Source organism: Miniopterus schreibersii, assembly GCF_964146895.1.
Source record: "Miniopterus schreibersii genome assembly, chromosome: 19".
Classification (NCBI taxonomy): Eukaryota; Metazoa; Chordata; class Mammalia; order Chiroptera; family Miniopteridae; genus Miniopterus; species Miniopterus schreibersii.
The window spans coordinates 26,051,969-26,070,315 of record NC_138119.1 but is presented as its reverse complement, the minus strand read 5'-3'; the positions used below and the strand labels follow the sequence as shown (position 1 = coordinate 26,070,315).

General features: G+C 44.3%; 2 protein-coding genes across 3 annotated transcripts in view; one reads left to right on the top strand and one right to left on the bottom strand.

Moving 5' to 3' along the window:
• PPP2R5A (protein phosphatase 2 regulatory subunit B'alpha) overlaps positions 1 to 2,810 on the top strand; it is a 65,908-nt gene extending 63,098 nt beyond the window's left edge. Inside the window, exon 13 of the mRNA XM_081121808.1 lies at positions 1,651 to 2,810. Within this exon, the coding sequence (XP_080977934.1) occupies positions 1,651 to 1,783 (133 nt within the window). The 3' untranslated portion in view covers positions 1,784 to 2,810. The remainder of the gene's footprint in view (positions 1 to 1,650) is intronic.
• A 909-nt stretch (positions 2,811 to 3,719) lies between these two features.
• Positions 3,720 to 18,347, bottom strand: part of PACC1 (proton activated chloride channel 1) — a 30,275-nt gene continuing 15,647 nt past the window's right edge. For both annotated transcript variants that reach the window (XM_081121789.1, XM_081121790.1), the window contains exons 3-8: positions 11,524 to 11,733; positions 10,384 to 10,535; positions 8,821 to 8,963; positions 8,340 to 8,484; positions 5,766 to 5,873; positions 3,720 to 5,273 (exon numbers count right to left, since the gene is read on the bottom strand). In XM_081121789.1, coding sequence (XP_080977915.1) covers positions 5,112 to 5,273; positions 5,766 to 5,873; positions 8,340 to 8,484; positions 8,821 to 8,963; positions 10,384 to 10,535; positions 11,524 to 11,733 — 920 coding nt within the window. In that variant the 3' untranslated portion in view covers positions 3,720 to 5,111. The remainder of the gene's footprint in view (positions 5,274 to 5,765; positions 5,874 to 8,339; positions 8,485 to 8,820; positions 8,964 to 10,383; positions 10,536 to 11,523; positions 11,734 to 18,347) is intronic.

The following is an 18,347-nucleotide window of genomic DNA, read 5'->3' as shown; positions in this document are numbered from 1 at the left end:
ACAGGATGGTACTGACGTGAAAACGGACACATAGATCAAAGAAACAGGTTAGAGAGCCCAGAAATAAACCCACTCTTATATGGCCAATCTATAATAAAGGAAGCAAGAATTTGCAATGGAGTAATGTCACTTTCTTCAAAAAATGATACTGGGAAAACGACACACACAACAAAAGAATGAAACTGGTCACTTTCTTAGACCATATACAAGAACAAACTCAAAATGGGTTAAAGATTTAAATCTAAGACCCAAAGCCATAAAACTCCTTGAAGAAAACAGAGCAATGTCAGAGGGTTTACTTCCTTAGTAATGTTTTTTTAATACATCTCCTCTAGCAAGAGAAACAAAAGAAAAAATAAAAGGAACAAAACAAAACATTTAACAAAACATTTTTGCACAGCAAAGGAAACTCAACAAAACAAAAAAATCACCTACTGAATGGAAGATACTTGCCAATGATAGACCCAATAAGAGGTTACTATCTAAACTACATAAGGAATTCATACAATTTAATACCCAAAAAAATCTGATTAAAACATGGATGGAGAACTTGAATATAAATTTTCTCAAGAGCACATACAGATGGCCAAGACACAGGAAAGATGCTCATCAGGGAAATGCAAATTAAAACCACAATGAGGTATCACCTCACACCTGTCAGAAAGTGTCATCAATAAGTCAACAACCAAATGCTGAAGAGGATGTGACGTGGAGAAAAGGGAACCGTGGTGCAGCCACTGTAGAAAACAGTATGGAGATTCCTCAAAACATTAAAAACAGGATTACCATATGACCCAGCAATTCCACTTTCGAGTATCCAGAGAAATCCAAAATGCTTATTCGAAAGGATATATGCACCCCTATCTATGTTCAATGCGGCAGCATTTACAATAGTGAAGCTGTGGAAGCAGCCTGCGTGTCCATTGACAGACAAACGGAAAAGGGCGTCCTATACGGTAGCATGTTGCTCGGCCATAAAAAGGGTGAGGTCTTACCATCTGCGGCATAGATGGACCTAGAGGGTATGATGCTGAGTGAATTGTGTCAGAGGACAGATACCAGCTGATTCCCCATATGTGTGGAACCTAAAAAACAAATAGTTTGACAGATACAGAAAACAAATGGGTGCTTGCCCAATGTGAGGGTGGTTGGGGGATGGGTGAAAAAGGCGAGGGGACTGAGAAGTACAATGGGCAGGATAAAAACAGTTACGGGAACATAGTAATACTGCAATAACTGCGTGTGGTGCCAGTGGGTACTAGACTTACCGGCTTGATCACTTCGTAAGTTATTTGTAGTCCAATCACTGTTGTACACCTGAAACTAATATAATACTGTATGTCAACTGTAATTAATAATTAAAATTTTTTCCTCAATTTATTTTGTCAGCCATGAAGCACCAGTGGTATAGTGGGCATGGCGGTGGTACAGGTGATACGTAGAGGAGGGAAAGCAAGTAGTAACTTTTATTTGGTACAGGAGACGCACAGATGCAGGAGAGTGACAAGGAGTAAAGGTGCTCCAGGTAATTGTCCTCAAACACCTTAGTAGAGGGATTTAAGTGAAATGTGGATGAACAATGTGTTTTCTAGCAAACTGCCAAACAGCAGGTTCCTCAGGTTCTGAAATAAAATTTTGCTTTATTTACAGGGAGAAAAAGAAGGAATTGGAACGTGAAGAATTATGGAAAAAATTAGAGGAGCTAAAACTAAAGAAAGCTCTAGAAAACCAGAACAGCGCTTACAACATGCACAGTATTCTCAGCAATACAAGTGATGAATAAAAAAGCCTGCCACCTCTGTTGGATAGGCACAGTTTTGTACACTTTTTTGAAATATGTAAAAATTACGAAACCTCATCAGTATAATTAAAAGGCCAATATTTTTCTGGCAACTGTAAATGAAAAAATATGTGGACTAAACATAGCCCTGTGCTATATCATGGCCACAGTATATTGTAACATTTGTCTAACCATTGATTTATTGTGTCACATCTGAAGTTTCACAGAAATGAATGAACTTGATCATCTATAATATGAGTGAGATAATTATGGGAGTGGTAAGAATTATGACTTGAATTCTACTTTGATTGTGTTGCACATAGATGTAGTCTGCTCTGTATATTCTTCCCTTTTCACATTGCTGCAGACCTTAGTTACATCCTAGGAGAAAAAGAGTATTTCCTAAAATAAAACTAAGGTATAACCCTTACCTTCCCCTTTGTCCCTCTCAGAAATATGATGGGGGAATTACCTGCCCTAAGCCTGCCTTCATTAGAAATATTACTGTACTCTGGAATTTGAGCAAAAAAACTTAAATCTCCAGGCTTTTTAAAGCACAAAATACAAATAAAAGCTGGGAAAGTAAACCAAATTCTTCAGGTTGCTCCTCATGAATATCCTCCTTAATGTGCAACTCCCCAGAGTGATGAGCCCAGATGAGCGGAGGCAGCCCAGGTAAAGACTTAGCCTGCCTCTGCTCATCCCCCCCAAGGCTGAAGGCAGGGCCCTTCCAGTCCCTCTTGACCCAGGGACAGAGGCTTAAGAGTCCCACAGTGTGGTGACGCAGAGTGTTCATTGTCACTGCCTAGCTTTATTTAAAGGAACTGCAGTCGGCTTCTGTAGAGCTCTAAGAAGGTTGACTATAGAGGAGTCTTGTATGTTTTTACTTGGTCAAGTATTTCTCACAAATTTTGTTATCAGAGTACCATTCCAATCTCTTGCAGTTGTGTGGAAAACAGTTTTGTAATGAAAGATCTTCATTGGGGGATTGAGCAGCATTTAATAAAGTCTATGTTTGTATTTTGCCTTATCTCATCACTGCTTTTTTCAGCTCTAAGTTTAGGCATTCAGAAGAAGCTGCCCCCATATATATATATACTTACATATGTGTGTATATACAGAAAACTTTAAGGCAAGTTGTGACACATATACTAACTAAAAAATAGGAAGATTGTGCCAAATTGAGTGTCCTGGCCATTTTCTAAAGTATATCTGTTTTATAGAATATTTGCATAAAATTCTAAGTTCTAGGATATCCTTCACGTCCCTTTATGTTCAGAGGATGGATTTAACTTACCTTAACTGTTAAAATAGACCCAGGAGGGTAAATCTCAAAACCTGTAATGACAGCACTGTTTTCGTGAGGGGCGGGGAGATCGCAGCAGCCAGAAGTCAGGCTTTCTCATCAAGTTTGCAACGACTGCTGTCCGACTCCACCCTTTCACACGCGCAGCTCTAGCACAGGCTCTGCAGTGCTCGAGGCCACGGAAAGGAACTCCTTTCGCTCGCCGCGGCTCCAGGAGAACCGCTTCCTTTCAGTGCACGGCCCGGGCTTCACTGGTGCTCTCAACAGCCGGCCCCGTACCTGAGCCCTCACATCCAGGGGCCCGCGCCGGACCCTCCACACTGACCCGAGGCCGCCGGTGCTGCCCACAGCTCGGCCGACAGGCAGAGGGTGAGCCACTGCAGACAGAACGAAAGGCAAGCTCCTCCCTTTCCAGAAAGTGAAAGTAAGTCGGGGCGAAAGGCCTGTGTGGCGGAGGGTTTAGGCGCACACGTCTTCCACTGAACAGCAGCCAGAGTGGAATTTGGCAGGTTGCAGCCAATAGTTCTTTCTTTGGATGAGCTAAAAGTGCTCACTTCCTAATTATCTACTTACTCTAAAGCACAATTAAGAGGTCTCAACTTTCCACAATATAGAAAATACAGTTCTAGACTGTTCATTGGAGCAAATTTTATGAAGCATTTAATAAAAATATTAAACTGGTGTGTTATTTTTAGAGATCCTTTGCAAATACACACCTGTTATGTATGCTTTTATGCCTGGCTCTGCATTTGCCTTACAGCAAGATTTTGAGAGATGAGACCTAGGCTAAAGTTTGAATTGCATGCTCTTAACAGCATGGAAGAGCAACAGGGACGACTTCTTTACACAAGTTCCCTTTTAATAATTCAACCAAAAAATATAGTTTCTTGCTGCTTAGACATGAGATTAAAAAAAAACAACAAACCACTCACACATTTGAGTTTCTCTCCAAGTTACCTAAAGGCAGGTTAAATTCAGGAAATGTTACCAAGCTCCTTTGGATGCAAAGGGCTTGTCAATAATATAAAACTCTGGGAGCAATTTCATAACCTTCACTCAGCCTGTGGCTACCATGTGAAAAATACTCAGAGGGGTGGTTTTGTAGTCGCCACGGCTCATTCATGGAGCTTGAGGCACCATCTTCCTGACCACCCGCATCTACTGTCCAGCCACCCTTCCCCTCCCTGGGCACAGTCTAGACGTGCCTTGGAGTCCAGATGATCCGAGGAGTCCAGGCTCAGGCTGCCTTTTATCTGGAGGCCACTGAATGAAAGTGTACTGGTGCCTACTGATTTAACACATTCATACTGGCACACTGATTCCTTTTGTATTAACCTAGCTTTTATTTACCTGTTAATGAAGTCATCAAAATACATTGAATAGGCACCTACTCTACATTCATACTAGTGCTTTTGTGTGTTAATCACTCTAAACTCTTACACCTACATCAACAAGAACTCCAACCAGACAGGTAGGTGGCTAGTCAGTCCACAGGATATCTAATTACTGTATTGACTTTAAGTGTCTCATTTAACAAATGAGAAAGCTTGTCAGAGACTGGATGACACAGATGGCAGACAATGCCAGAGACTAAGGGTGTTTGTTTGCCTTTGTGTAAAATGCACAGGTTTCAAAGCTCGACCTACACATCTGGATAGTCACACACTCTCCCATCCACTTTAAAACCCTCGGGGGAAAAACCCAAGGTAAATACAAAGCCTTAATTCCTGTTAGAGCTGAACTATTCACCAGCCAAAGAAGAAAGGCAGCTTCGACAAACCTTCAGAAACCAGGTCTAATTCCATCATCCGCAAACTCTACTCATGTCATAGTCAAAAACTGTTCATTAATAATTTAAGTACTTAAATAACTTCGAGGTTATCCACTGGATCTGTCCCGTCAGGCTGTGCCTCCCAGCAGGGCGGGCAGCTTCAGGTGAGTACAGGAGTGCTGGCAGCTCAGTTTCTCAAAGTGGAAGTGATGAGACCCTCGGTCAACATGGGCAGTTCTATGAACAAGGCGACTTCAGCTTATATGGTTCGTTGCCTGACCTCTTTTTTTAAGGTATCTCTTCCTAATTTTGATCATCCATTTCACACTCAGCTTGGCAAACTCTGCTGCTTTAAATAATGCCAAGAAGGCCCCACAGAGAAGCGCAATTGTGTTCCAAGGATTGGCTGTGATTATCTGCAAAACAGAACCAACTCAAGTGTATTAGTTTGCTTCAGTTTTCACTTAGGTCACACTAGTATCACTAGGGTGACAAGAAAAACATCTGGGTTCCAAAATTGTCGTAACTCTACACTTCAGCCGTACTTTAATGTCCATAATTCAGTCTGAGGAGGAAAATACTAAGCCCTCCCCATAATAAAGTGATTCTGAAAGAAAAAAACATTTAATGCCTTCTACTTAGCTCACTCAATTAACATTACTACTAAGGCAGCTCCTCTGTACTAAGCACTGTGCCAGACACCAAATAAATGATGAACGAAAGACAAAGTCCCTACCTCCTTAGGGTCACAGTCTAGTGATGAAAACGACCAAATAACAACAAATGATAAAGAATATGAATGTCACAAATACAAATGACAAACTGCTTTGTGCTAGGAAAGATGGAGCCTGCAGGGATGAGCACACATGCCTCAGGGCTGGGAGTCTGCTCTCAATCTCAATACTCACATCTTGGACTTTCTGGATGAAAGGATCTTTCCATTCAAAGACCACAAAAAACAGCTGAGCACTTCTTTCAGTCGCTGGCCTTTGGTCAATGTAGTTAACCACACTTGTCTAGAACAGGAGAGAAAGCAGTGTCACCTGGCCTGGGCCACAGGAAAGCATGGTTAGGGGATCTCAGGTCTTGGCTCTCCTCACACCATCTTGGAAGGAGAGCCCCAAATCCTATATATACAACACCCTGAAACTGGCACCAGAGCCCAGGCCCTGTCCTGGTTTCCATAGTGCTTTGGGGAAATGAACAGGATGTGGGATGTACAGTAAGTGTTTTGGATTGTCACCGATTAAACTATGTTCAAAATACTGTGTAAGACTCACAAAAGCAATAAAAATCCTAAATTTCAAAATTCTCAATTTTAAGAGCTGAGTATTTTAACCTTAGAGTCTATAGGAACAGAGTGCAGTCTCGGGTCCACGCTGCTGCGTGTCCCTGTAAACAGAAGGTGTAAACAGGTGGTAGGTATGCTTGGGAAGATGGGAATGTCTGTGTGGTGTCACGGAGAGCGCACAGGTTCCAGAGGCAGAAGCCCAGCCCCAGAACCCAAACCTTCAGGCTGGGGCTGGGCTTATCATCTGAACTGAGCCTCTGCTCCGCCACCCATAAAACAGGGACAAAATGCCGACCTCTCTGAGGACGTGAGGATCAAAGTATGAAAGTATCTTAAACTTTAAAACGCGATACAAAAACACTTAAAGTTTTGAGTTCGTGTGCCCTGCCAAGACTTCCAAAGGAGACTATAATAAAAAGCACATAAAACATTGTGAAACATAGAGGTTGGCTGGGGTTTGGGCCTCTGTGGTTTCAGAGCTGGGGGGGGGGGGACACACATGGAAGCTCCTTTCTCAGCTGCTAGGGGGCCAGACGAGAAAGGCTTGGTGTTCCTGGAGAAAAGTGTGGAATGAAAATTCAGGAGATGACAGTTACCTTACAAAATACGAATATTTTAATGCGATGCGAGCTGTTACATCCTAAGGCAGGAAAAGAGCCTGTCCCCTTGAAGAAAGCTGGCTCTATGCCCTCCCCAAAGCTCTGCCTGGAGCAGTCCTAGGAGCCAGGCGCAGGAAGGGTCAGACCTGGACTAGCACGTGGCTTCTGGCCAGCGACGGCCCCATCGACTGGAGTGGGTCCTTCTACTCCAACCCAGCCCCCTCCTAACACTGTCCCTCCGAGCCCAGCCCAAAGGGAACTCCTCCAAGAAGGAGCAAAGGGTGTGAGCCCTGGCAGTCTCCTCGCTGCCTCTACAGGCTCCAGCCACTGACACACGGGGTGGATTCAGGCTCTGGGGGTGGATTCAGGCAGGAGGCAGAGAGCCACTGCCACGATGGAAGCCCAAAGGCAGGGCGTGGCCGTGCTTTTGGTGGTCACTGACAAACAGGCCTCTCACCCCTCGATCCCCACTGCCATGCCTTTTTCTAAGGTCCTCTAGTCTCTCACAGGGATTGTGGCTGGAGATCCAATATCTCCTGGTGCCAGGCCAGAGGGCTGAAAGCTTTAGGATCACAGTTCCCATTAGGAAAATTTCTGAGCATGCACCCAACATATTTGTAACTTTAGGAGTGATGTAACATTATCATTATTGTTCTAATGTTGCATGCATTATAAAACACTGAAAAACAGAAAAATGAGATTAAAAAATACAAAGAGAGGGAGCATTTGAGATCCTGCTCCCTGACATGTCAGTTTGACTCAAATAAACTCTTTAAAAAACAAACAAAAAAAACCCTGACCAGGTAACTCAGATGGCTAGAGCGTCATCCTGATACGCCAAGGTTGTAGGTCAAATCCCCCGGGCAAGGCACATACAAGAACCAACCAATGAATGCATAAGTAAGTGGAACGAGTCAATGTTTCTCTCTTAAATTGATCAAAAAATAAAATATTCGCTCTGGCTGTGTGGCTCGGTTGGAGCATCATCTCAGACACCAAAAGGTTGTGGGTTCAATTACAGTCAGGGCACATGCCCAAGCTGTGGGTCAGTCCCAGCTGAGGTAAGTACAGGAGGCGATTAATGTTTCTCTCTCCCCCTCTCCCTTCCTCCCTCAAGTCAACAAAAACATTTTAAAAAAGAGTAACCTGCATAAAAACAATGTATTTTTATAAGAGAAAGAGAGAGAGTGAGTGGGGAAGGGAGGGAGAGGAAGGGAGGGAGGAAGGTATCTAGTAGTTTACTCCTGGTCCCAACGGATCATCATGCCCAGGACACTTCAGAGGCCATTATATCTAGTCTCTCTTCCCTGCAAATAGTCAACCTTCTAGGTGGCCTCCAGCCACACTGGGGTGGACTCAGGGCTGAGCACACGGGCTCAGGTACAGGTCTGTACGGCACAGGAATCTGTTTCCCTGTGTTTTTCGAGGCCCAGGTAACTCAGGCACGGGCGCTGCCTACAGACGCGCGAACGCCTGCGTGGATCCACTCTCAGCCTTCAGACCCTGTGCAGAGGCCCTCTCCCGTGCGAAGCTCCCACCCCACATTCAGCTGGACGACACCAGCAGCTCGAAGCAGACCCAGCGCCACCCACCTCCTGCCGGAACTCCACTGCTTCCCGCCCGTCTTCCTCCTTGGTCTCCACCAGGGACATCTTGACCCAGGTTCGGAAGCCCCCAGAGAACTTCCAGCTGGAAGAGGCGCTCTCGCAGGCCTGCATGAAGCCCACCCTGTCTGGGCTGGAGGGCAGAGAAGGAAGATCCAAGCTCATGAGACCCGACGGCAGGATGCGAGGTGGCCACACTCACGCTCCAGCCCCTACTTCAACTGGTTTCTTTGCTGGCATCGCCAGGATGCTTCCCACCCGCCTCCTCCAAGCTCTGCTGCTCGGTTTCCAAATGGAGAGGGAGCGGTCGCCCCCTCAAGGCAGGAGCCGGTCCCCACGCCCCCAACGGGAGAAGGCCCCCTTCCTCTCGGGGCTGCTCAGGGGACTCGGGACTCGGGCAGTCCTGAGGGCCCGCCCCGCCCGGTGCGCGAGGCTGGAGCGGGGGGTGGCGCGCCGCCCGGGAGGCCACCTGTGCAGGAACTCCCGGAAAGAAGAGAAGAGCAGGTAGTCGATGGCGCTGAAGTCCGCGCTGCTCTCGTTCAGGCGGAACTGGAGGAAGACCAGCTCCCGCTTCTTCACTTCCCGCGGCCCCTGCACGATCAGGGCGGATTTCTGCAGACACACCAAGGCCAGCACCTCAGCGTGGGCGAGCTGCCTGGCTGCTCCTGACCCTCAGGCCCAGACACCAGAGGTGGCAGAGGGGGCAGCCGGCCACCCCGCCTGCTCCGGGGGCCCGGGCCGCGCCTCGGCCACTCTTCTCACCCGTTGCGCTATAGATACTCTTTGTGAGAAAGGATATTAACTTCCCTGTGACATGTACAAACGTTTCTTCCACGCGGTCTCTTTCCTGTTAACTTTGCTTATAATGTCATTTGTTTTATGAAGCTCTAAACTTGATGTGAAATCTGTAAATCCCTTTTTCACAGCTTCTGGGTTTTGCTTGCTAACGAAAACCCAACTTATAGCCATACCCTCCTGTATTTCCTTATAGCATCTTTTTTCAACCTTTTTCACACTCAGGTAGTTTGTGTATGGTGTAAACAGGGGTCTGACTCCACTCCCCTCACATTGGAGATGCAGGTACCATCCCTGAGGGTTCCCACTGTGACCTCGGGCTGAGCAGGGCCCTTGCAGTCCCTGCTCCCACCCCAAACCTGGCAGGGCTATTTTTGTACATGTGCTCTTCTCATGCCCTTAAAAGCTAGCTTAAGTTCCATGAAAAAATCAACTGGGACTTTAACCTGATAATACCAGGTTGACAGATTAACTTGGGGAAAATATCTTAACATCGACTTTTTCAGGCGCTCAAAGACATTTGAGGAGGGAGTCCTCTGTCAGGCGCTAAGTGAGACACGCGCTCCAAGCGCTTTGTGCTTTTCAACCGTTACCTGACCTGTGAATTTCTGAGAGCTTACATACGCTCTCAGGAATGGGGCTTTTTATTTCCAACAGGTTTTGGCTAAAATATACAACTAGTGTGCTGTTTTGCACATAATGATAGATTGATGACTGTTCAATCTTCTCAGTGGACAGTGGTGGAGCTGACCCTCTTATCCACATTAAACATCCCTCTTAACCCTTTGCATCTGAAATTCCTTTCTGACTGAGGTTAACACTGTCACTCCACTTCTGGTTACTGTTGCATTATCCCAAGAGATCTCTTTCTGCCCGTCTATTTAGTCTCAACCCTTCCGTGGCATGGTAAGTGGCAGCTGAGAATGCTAACTGTCCTCGGTTTCCATTATCCACTTCCTCCCGCACACCTACAGCCACTTCCCCAATCCCAGACATTCCCAGAACACAGCCACCCTGCTGGGGTAGCCTGTCCTCCTTCCGTGAGGGACAGAATGCCCCAAAGTCACTCTGACTGAGTGCAGGTGAGCCAGGCACGGCCACGACCCACTGAGGACAGCCTCGTGTTTGCTGGAGCCAAAGGCCCACACCAACAATGTGGCAGAGGCCACTGGCAGAAAGCAGCGGGGGCCCTCAGGTGTGGGCTGGCAGAGCACGCTGCACAGGCCCAGAGAGTTACCAGGGTCTGGTTGGAGAAAGGGTCCGTGTAGTTGATCCTCTGGGTGGTGCAGTTCATGTCTCCAGGCTGCCCCGGGCTCCTCAGAGGGGGAATAACCTCATAATGGTGCTTGCAGCTGAGCAACTGGGCCTGACCGGGGTACAGGGCAATACCTGGGGGGACAAACGAAAAAGTGAATGTCAAAAGGTACAGTCCCTGACCACACTCCTAACATCAAGTCACATATATTTTTTTCACACCCATCAACAGCCTAAGTTCAGGACTCCCCGGGTAACTGCAGGGGAGGGAGGAAAAAAGGTTACAGAGGGTGAGAAGCCACATCCTCTGCCCTGGAAAGCCCTACTCTAATGAAGGACACAAGCCCTCCTCAAGAAGCCTGTCTCCTGGCCTGTGAGGCAGCCTCCCCTGGGCCTGCACCAGAACCCTGCTCTGTGCACCAAGGGGGCCTCCGAGACTGAGCCAAACCCCCAGGACTGGCACCCTCCCTGTGGAGTGACTGGGAGGCCACCACCGTGGGGCCCCCAGATCTCATGTTGTCCCTCATCTCCTGCTCTGCGTGGGGCTCCACATGTGCAAGGCACCTCCCAACAGTCCTGCCCTCGCCCCAGTCAAGGGCCCTCATTCATGTCTCTACTGATGGTAGCTGTTCCAACCTCAGGGGAGAAACACTGCAAGGAGCACACGCACCAGACCCAGGCAGAGCTCAGAGAGACCAGGAAACCAGAAACAGAGTAGCCTATAGATAAAGAGAGCAAAGCCAGGCTAGACTCAGCCTCTCAGAGAAACCCTCAACCTCCCCACTCTCACCTTTGCCCCTGCTGGTCCTCCTCCCAGAAAAACTCTCTTCCCACCTGTCAGAGGCCAGCTCAAATCCTGCCTCTGTGCAAAGGGCTCCTTGCCCACCCCAGTTCTACAGGGGCCACTCCAGGCTCTGTCCACCTCCCTCCCTGGCATAGGCCACACTAGACTGGGTACCAACAGCAGCTCTCTGGGTGTGTACCCCACACCCAGACGGTGCTCAGACTCCTCCACCCTGCCCGTCGCGTTCAACATGGGGCTAAGAGTGCAGTGGCAGCACAGGGAGTATTGCACATGGGTGCCCCAAACCTGGGCCCTAATGCCTGTCCTAGCAGGCTCTACCTGGGGCGTCGTAGAGATCCACCTCCTTATAAGACACAGACATGACGGGGTGCTTGAGCTTCTCGCGGAAGTCTGTGATGGTCTGGTAAACCAAGAAGACAGCCACGGCCATGAGAAGCAGGTAGATGAAGATCAGCAGGACCGAGAAGACGTTCTTCAGGCAAGCCTTGCTGAAGCGGATGCTGCTGGATGCAGACTCGCTGTCAAGGGCTGAAGGACAACGACACACACGTGACCCAGAGCGCAGAGGCAGGTGGGGGGGGCAGCCTCCAGGCCCTTACCTGCTTTAGCAAGGAGGCAAGGTAACTGCACATCTGACCTCCCCACCTCGGCCTCCACCCACAAATCATAACACACGGCACCTATCAACATTCACTACGCACCTACTCTGTGAGCAAGGGGACCCGAGCTGGAGGAGGCTCCTCTCTCAAGAGACAGACAGTTATATTCCAACAAGGGAGCCGCCCCAACCTACCCTCTGGCCTTAGCCCTCAGCTCTCCCCTCTCCGCCTCCCAGCACCAGTAAACCACCTCCTGTCCCGCCAGCGCGCCCTCCACGCTGAAGCCCGGCCTGAACACTTTTCTCCCCCAGCTGGCTCCCAATCATCCTTTAGGTTCCAGTTTAGAAAGGCATTCCCTCAAGGAAGCCTTCCCTGACCCCTAACTTTATTTGAGCACCCCTTCCTCAGAGATCCCAGGGCACCCATGTGTCCCCTATCAGCACTCTGCAATGTCACTGTCTACATGTCTTTTGATCCCCCTAGGCTTTGAGTTCCATGAGGGTGGGGACGAGGGCTAGTTTTGTCCATATTGAACTAGCCCTTCGATGCTGTACCTGGAACAGAGCAAGCGTTCTGCGTTTACATGGTGAATGACTAAAGATTCATTACTTGTGTTCTGATGCCATCCCTATAACACAGCTCTGCCTGCTCTCAAACCATTCCCAGTCTTGATTACTCTGTTATAGACTGAATTGTGTCCTGTTCCCTAAAATTCATGTATTGAAGGCCTAACCCCCAATGTGACTATATTTGGAGATTGAGTATTTAAGGATGTAATTAAGGTCAAATGAAGTCATATGGGTGGAGCCCTAATCCAGCAGTTCTAGTGTCCTTATAAGAAGGAGAAGAGACACCAGGGATGCAAGCACACGGAGAAAAGGCCACATAAGGACACACACATGGAGAAGTTTGCCATCTGCAAGCCAAAAAGAGGCGCCTCAGGAGAAATCAAATCTGCTAACACCTTGATCTTGTACTTCCAGCCTCCAGAACTGAGAAAAAACTTGTTTAAGCCACGCAGCCTGTGGTACTTTGTTACAGCAGCCTGAGCTGACCAAGACACTCCCACCATGCTCCATGCTCCTCTACCCAGGAGAGGCTGGCTCCCCAAGGAAAAGCCCTGTATCCTCCAGCAGCTGAGCACAAGGTTTAGGATGATGGGGAACTGGAATGTAAGTCCAGAAAGATGTGTGGGCGGCTTATGGCTTCCACCAGTGACAGAGGAGCTTGGCTACACCACCCTTCTACAGATAACAATTACAAAACTTGGACAAAATAGTTAAATGTTATTTGAAGGCACTGGAGAATGGTCAAAAGCAAGCAGAAACTGGAAGACAATCTACGCTTGAAAGAAAAGAAAGTGAGGAGGAGGAGGAAGAGGAGGGGGAAGGGGAGGGAAAAGAGGGGGTTGGGAGGGGAAAGAGGTTTGTAAATTTGCAGCTTTCTGCCTGAGGGCACTCACGAACAGTAGACAGGAGTTCAGGGCTGGCAGAGCAGTCAGACAATTATGGGGGAAACATGAAAAGGGAGGGAAACACATGGGAGTGAACCCTCAAACCTGCAAATAAAATGTTTAAATTCTTGACTGGAGACTCTAGGGGGCCCAGCAAAAAAGCAGCAGGTGATAACTGAAAAAACTGAGGGAAGATTTCAGCTGCTGCTAATGCAGAGGACATAGAAGTGTCGAACTTCAGTCTTCCCACATTAACTACCTGCTAAGACAAAAATTCTTCTTCAGAGGATCATAACAGAATTCAGAAGCTCTGTGCGTCATTTACAACGTCTAGTGCTCAATCAAAAATCACTAGACAGGTAAAAGGCAAGAAAATGTGACCCACACTAAAGAAATAAACCACCAACAGACCTGCTCTACAAGGCCTTCTAAAGAAAATTCCGAAAGGTAAAGGGAAATGGCACTAGATGGTAACTCTCAAATGTATAGTAAGAAATAAAGATCACTGGAAATGTTAAATAGGTGGGTAAATATAAAAAGCTATATTTTCTTAAATTTAAGATTGTCTAAAGCAAAAATACACAATAATATCGTAAAGTTTGTACCTTGAGAAAATTCAGAACAGAGAAACAAAAATGAGACAAACAAAAAACAGCAAATGAAAGAACCAAATCCAACATCAGTAACTACACTAAATGTAAATAAAACAAACACTACAATTAAAAGGCAGAGACTGTCAGCCCGAATTAAAAACAAGATCCAACTACATGCTCTCTATAAAAAATGAACTTCAGTGACATCAGCATCATGGAATAGTGAGAAGACTCCATTATTTCTTCCCTTAAATTTACAAGCTGAACAATTATAACTCAAGAAAAGATCCCTGCTCAACACACAAACACGCCTGAAAAATCCACACATTCAGATGTCTGAAGATGGGCATACTGGAACAAGCAGGGAAGACACGTGGGAGAAGGAAAGAACAAATATGCTGCAGATGCAGGTAGGTGTCCACCATGGCTCTAGAAAGTGTGGTAGCAGGGGAGGAGTAGGGCTGTAGCCCTAACACTATGGCCTGGAGTGTAAGAGGGGCAGAAGCAGTTTCCCTCCAGAAAGGTATCTCCCCATTGTGGCAGAACCAGGTAGAGGTGGCTGGGAAGCTTTAAACAAAACAGTGGAGCTAACAGCCTGCCTCCTCTCTCCCACATGCCTTGGCAGAGATCAGTAAAGACAAAAATAGAGAAGAAAGGAGGTAGCTCACAGTTCTCCAACACCCACAATATTCCCCCAACACTGTGGCAGTGTTCCATAACCAAAATGAGCTGGTCACAGAGAGGACAACACCATCCCATTGGATACACAGTACTTTCCTTAACCAAAACACCACTTCACTGTGATCCCAGAATCACAAATAGTGCAGGTAAAAAAAAAAAACACATGAAACAAAAACCAAAAAAACTTGTGCTACAGCACCATCTACTGGAAAACAAAAGAAAGTACCCTACCTATAAACCTGATGAATTGTTGAGTAAAACAGTATCTACCCAAAAAAGAGATCACTACCTCAAATGCACAGACAGGAAAACAATCCATCAAATACCACAATCAATCAAGGTAACTTGGGAACACAGAAACAAAATGAAAAGACTCTAGAAACCAAACTCAAAGTTATGGAAGACTGTGATTTAAATGACAAGAGAAAGAATTCAAGGTTGTAATTACGAAAAAAAACTATACAAGGAAATATACAAGAAAACTCAAAAAGGCAGTTCAGTGAACTAAAAAATAAAATTAATGAGCAAAAGAAGTATTTTATCAAAGTGACTAAAACTATAAAAAAGAACCAGAAAGAAAATCCTGATGGTGAAGAACTCAATGGATGAGATCAGGAATGCTTCAGAGCACACTGGAAACACAGCAGTCAGATGGAAGAGACGATCGGCAAACTCAAAGATAGAAGCCCAGCAATGACCCAGGTGGAAGAAAAGAGAGAGCTAGGAGTTTTAAAAAAAAAGAAAAAGAAAAAACCCCTCTATGAGAATTAACTACATTAGAAAGAACCACCTAAGGATAACAGGTATACCAAAAGGAAGAGAGAGGGAGCAGGGAACAGGGAGCCTACTCAAAGAAATAATCGATGAGAACTTCCCAAGCCTACGTAAAGAAAATGGACTTTAGAGGAAGCTAAAAACATAACCCAATTATATCATTGCAAAAAAAAAAAAACCACACACAACCTTTTCCAAGATACATTTTTTGCAAACTGTCAAAAATTAATGACAAAAAGAATTCTCACGGTAGCCAGGGTAAAAAAGACTAACCTACAAAAGAACTCCCAGTAGATTATCATCAGATTTCTCAGCAGAAACATTACAAGATAGAAAAAAGTGGAAGGAAATATTCAAAATACTGAGAGAAAAGAACCATCAGCCAAGGATAATATATCCAGCAAAGTTATCCTTTAGATATGAAGGAGAAACAAAGGCTTTTCCAGACAAACAAAAGCTGAGAGAATTTGCCACCACAAGATCTGCATTACAAGAAATGCCTAAAGGAGCTCTTCTATCAAAACCAAAAAGTCAGATACAGAGTTCAAAACACTGGTTATAAAGATGCTCAATGAATTTAGGAGAAAAATAGATGAACGCAACGAAAATTTCGACAGACAGAAAACATTTAAAAAAGTCAGAAATGAAGAATACAATAACTTAAATGAAGACAACATTAGAGGGAATCAACATCAGATTAGATGAAGCAGAAGCAGTGAGAAACACCTGATCAGAACAGAAAAAAATAATAATTTTTAAAATTTAGGAGTTTAAGGGACCTCTAAGACAATGTCAAATATGCCAACATTCACATCATAGGGTAGCAGAAGGTAAAGAGCACTGAAAAACTATTTGAAGAAATGATGATAAAAAACTTCCCTAACCTGGTGAAGAAAAACATACAAGTCCAGGAAACGCAGAGAGGCTCAAACAAGATGAGCCCAAAGAGGCCCACACCAAGACACATCATAATTAAAATGGCAAAGGTTAAAGACAAAGAGAGAATCTTAACAGCCACATAAAAAAACAGTGAGTTACATACAAGGAAGCTCCCATAAGACTGTCAGCTGATTTCTCAACAGAAACTTTGCAGGCCAGAAGGAAATGGCGTGAAATATTAAAGAAATAAAAGACAAAGACCTTTCAGAAAGATTACTCTACTCAGCAAGACTATCATTTAGAATTGAAAGAGAGATAATTTCCCAGACAAGAAAAAGTGAAAGAAATTCATCACCGCTAAACCAGTATTTCAATGAACTTCTTTAAGAAGGAAAGAAAAGATCAAAAGTATGAATAAGAAAATATAAGAAAGAAAGAAAATTCTCACTGTCAAAGGCAAATAGTAAAAGCAGTGGATCAACCAACTAAAAAGCTAGTATACAAAGGTCAAAAGACAAAAGTAGGAAGATCACGAGTAATTACAACAATAAAATAAGAGATAAACAAAATAAGTAAAAAATGAAAAAAACAAACGTGGAGAGGTAAAAATTGTAATGATTTTAGAATGTGTTCAAACTTAAGCAATCATCAACTTAAAATAGACTGCTAGAAACACAGCTTGGTATATAAGAAGCACATGGTAACCACAAACTAAAAATCTACAAAATATATACAAGAAATAAAGAAAAAGAAATAAATACAAAACTGTAGAAAGTAGTCAACATAAAAGAAAACAGAGCAAGAGAATAAGGAACAGAAAACTACAAAAACAATCAGAAAACAATAAAATGGCAATAACTACGTACTTATCAGTAATTACATACCTATCAATAATTACTTTAAGTGTAAATATACTAAATGTTCCAATCAATAGACATAGGGTGGTTAAATATATAAGAAAACAAAGACCTGTATATATGCTGCCTAGAAGAGACCCATTTCAGATCAACACACACAAAGGCTGAAAGTAAAGGGTTGTAAAAATATATTTCATGCAAATTAAATGGGGGGTAAAAGCTGGAGTAGCAATACTTATATCAGACGAAATAGACTTTAACGCAAGAGCTGTAACAAGATTAAAGGGCATTTCATTATGACAAGGGATCAATCCAACAAAGGTATATAACCCTTATAAACACTTATAAACGCAATATTGGGGCCCTAAATATACATAGCAAATATTAATGGACATAAAGGAAGAAATCAACAGTAATACACTCAAAGTAGGAAACTTTAACACCCCCTTGTCATCAATGAACAGAATATCTGAACAGAAAATCAACAAGGAAACAGTGGCCTTAACACATTAGAGCAGATGAATTTAACTGATATTTTTAGAGCATTTCATCCGAAAGCAGAAGAAAAATGCATTCTTTTCAAGTGTGCATGGAACATTTTCCAGATAGACCACTTTAGGCCACAAAACAAGTCTCAATAAATTTAATAAGACTGAAATCATATCAAGCATCTTATCAGATCACAATAGCATGTAACCAGAAATCATTTATAAGAAAACTAAAGAACACATAAATAGCATGCTATGAAACAATAAATGGGTTAATAATGAGGTCAAGGAAGAAGTCAAAAGCTATCTTGAGACAAATTAAAATGAAAACATAAAAACCAAAGGGAGGCGGGAATCTACGGGCCACAGTCAAAGCAGTTCTAAGAGGGAAATTCATAGTAATACAGGCCTACCCCAAGTAACAAGAAAACTCAACTAAACAATCTAATCTTAAACCTAAAGGTTTAAGAAAATGAAGAACAAAGTCCAAAGTGAGTAAAAGGAAGAAAATAAAAATCATAGTGGAAATAAACTAAAGTATTACAAAATAGAAAAGATCAATGAAACCAAGAGCTGGTTCTTTGAAAAAAATAAACAAAATTAATAAACTTTTAGCCAGACTCATTAGAAAAAAAAGAGAGGACCCAAATAACAAATCAGAAATGAGAGAGGATTAACAATCTACACCACAGATATACATAGGATTATAAGGAAATACTCAATTATATGCCAACAAATTGGACAACCTTGAAGAAATGGATAAATTTCTAAAAACATAGTCTTTCAAGGCTGAATCAAGGAGAAACAAAAAACTGAAC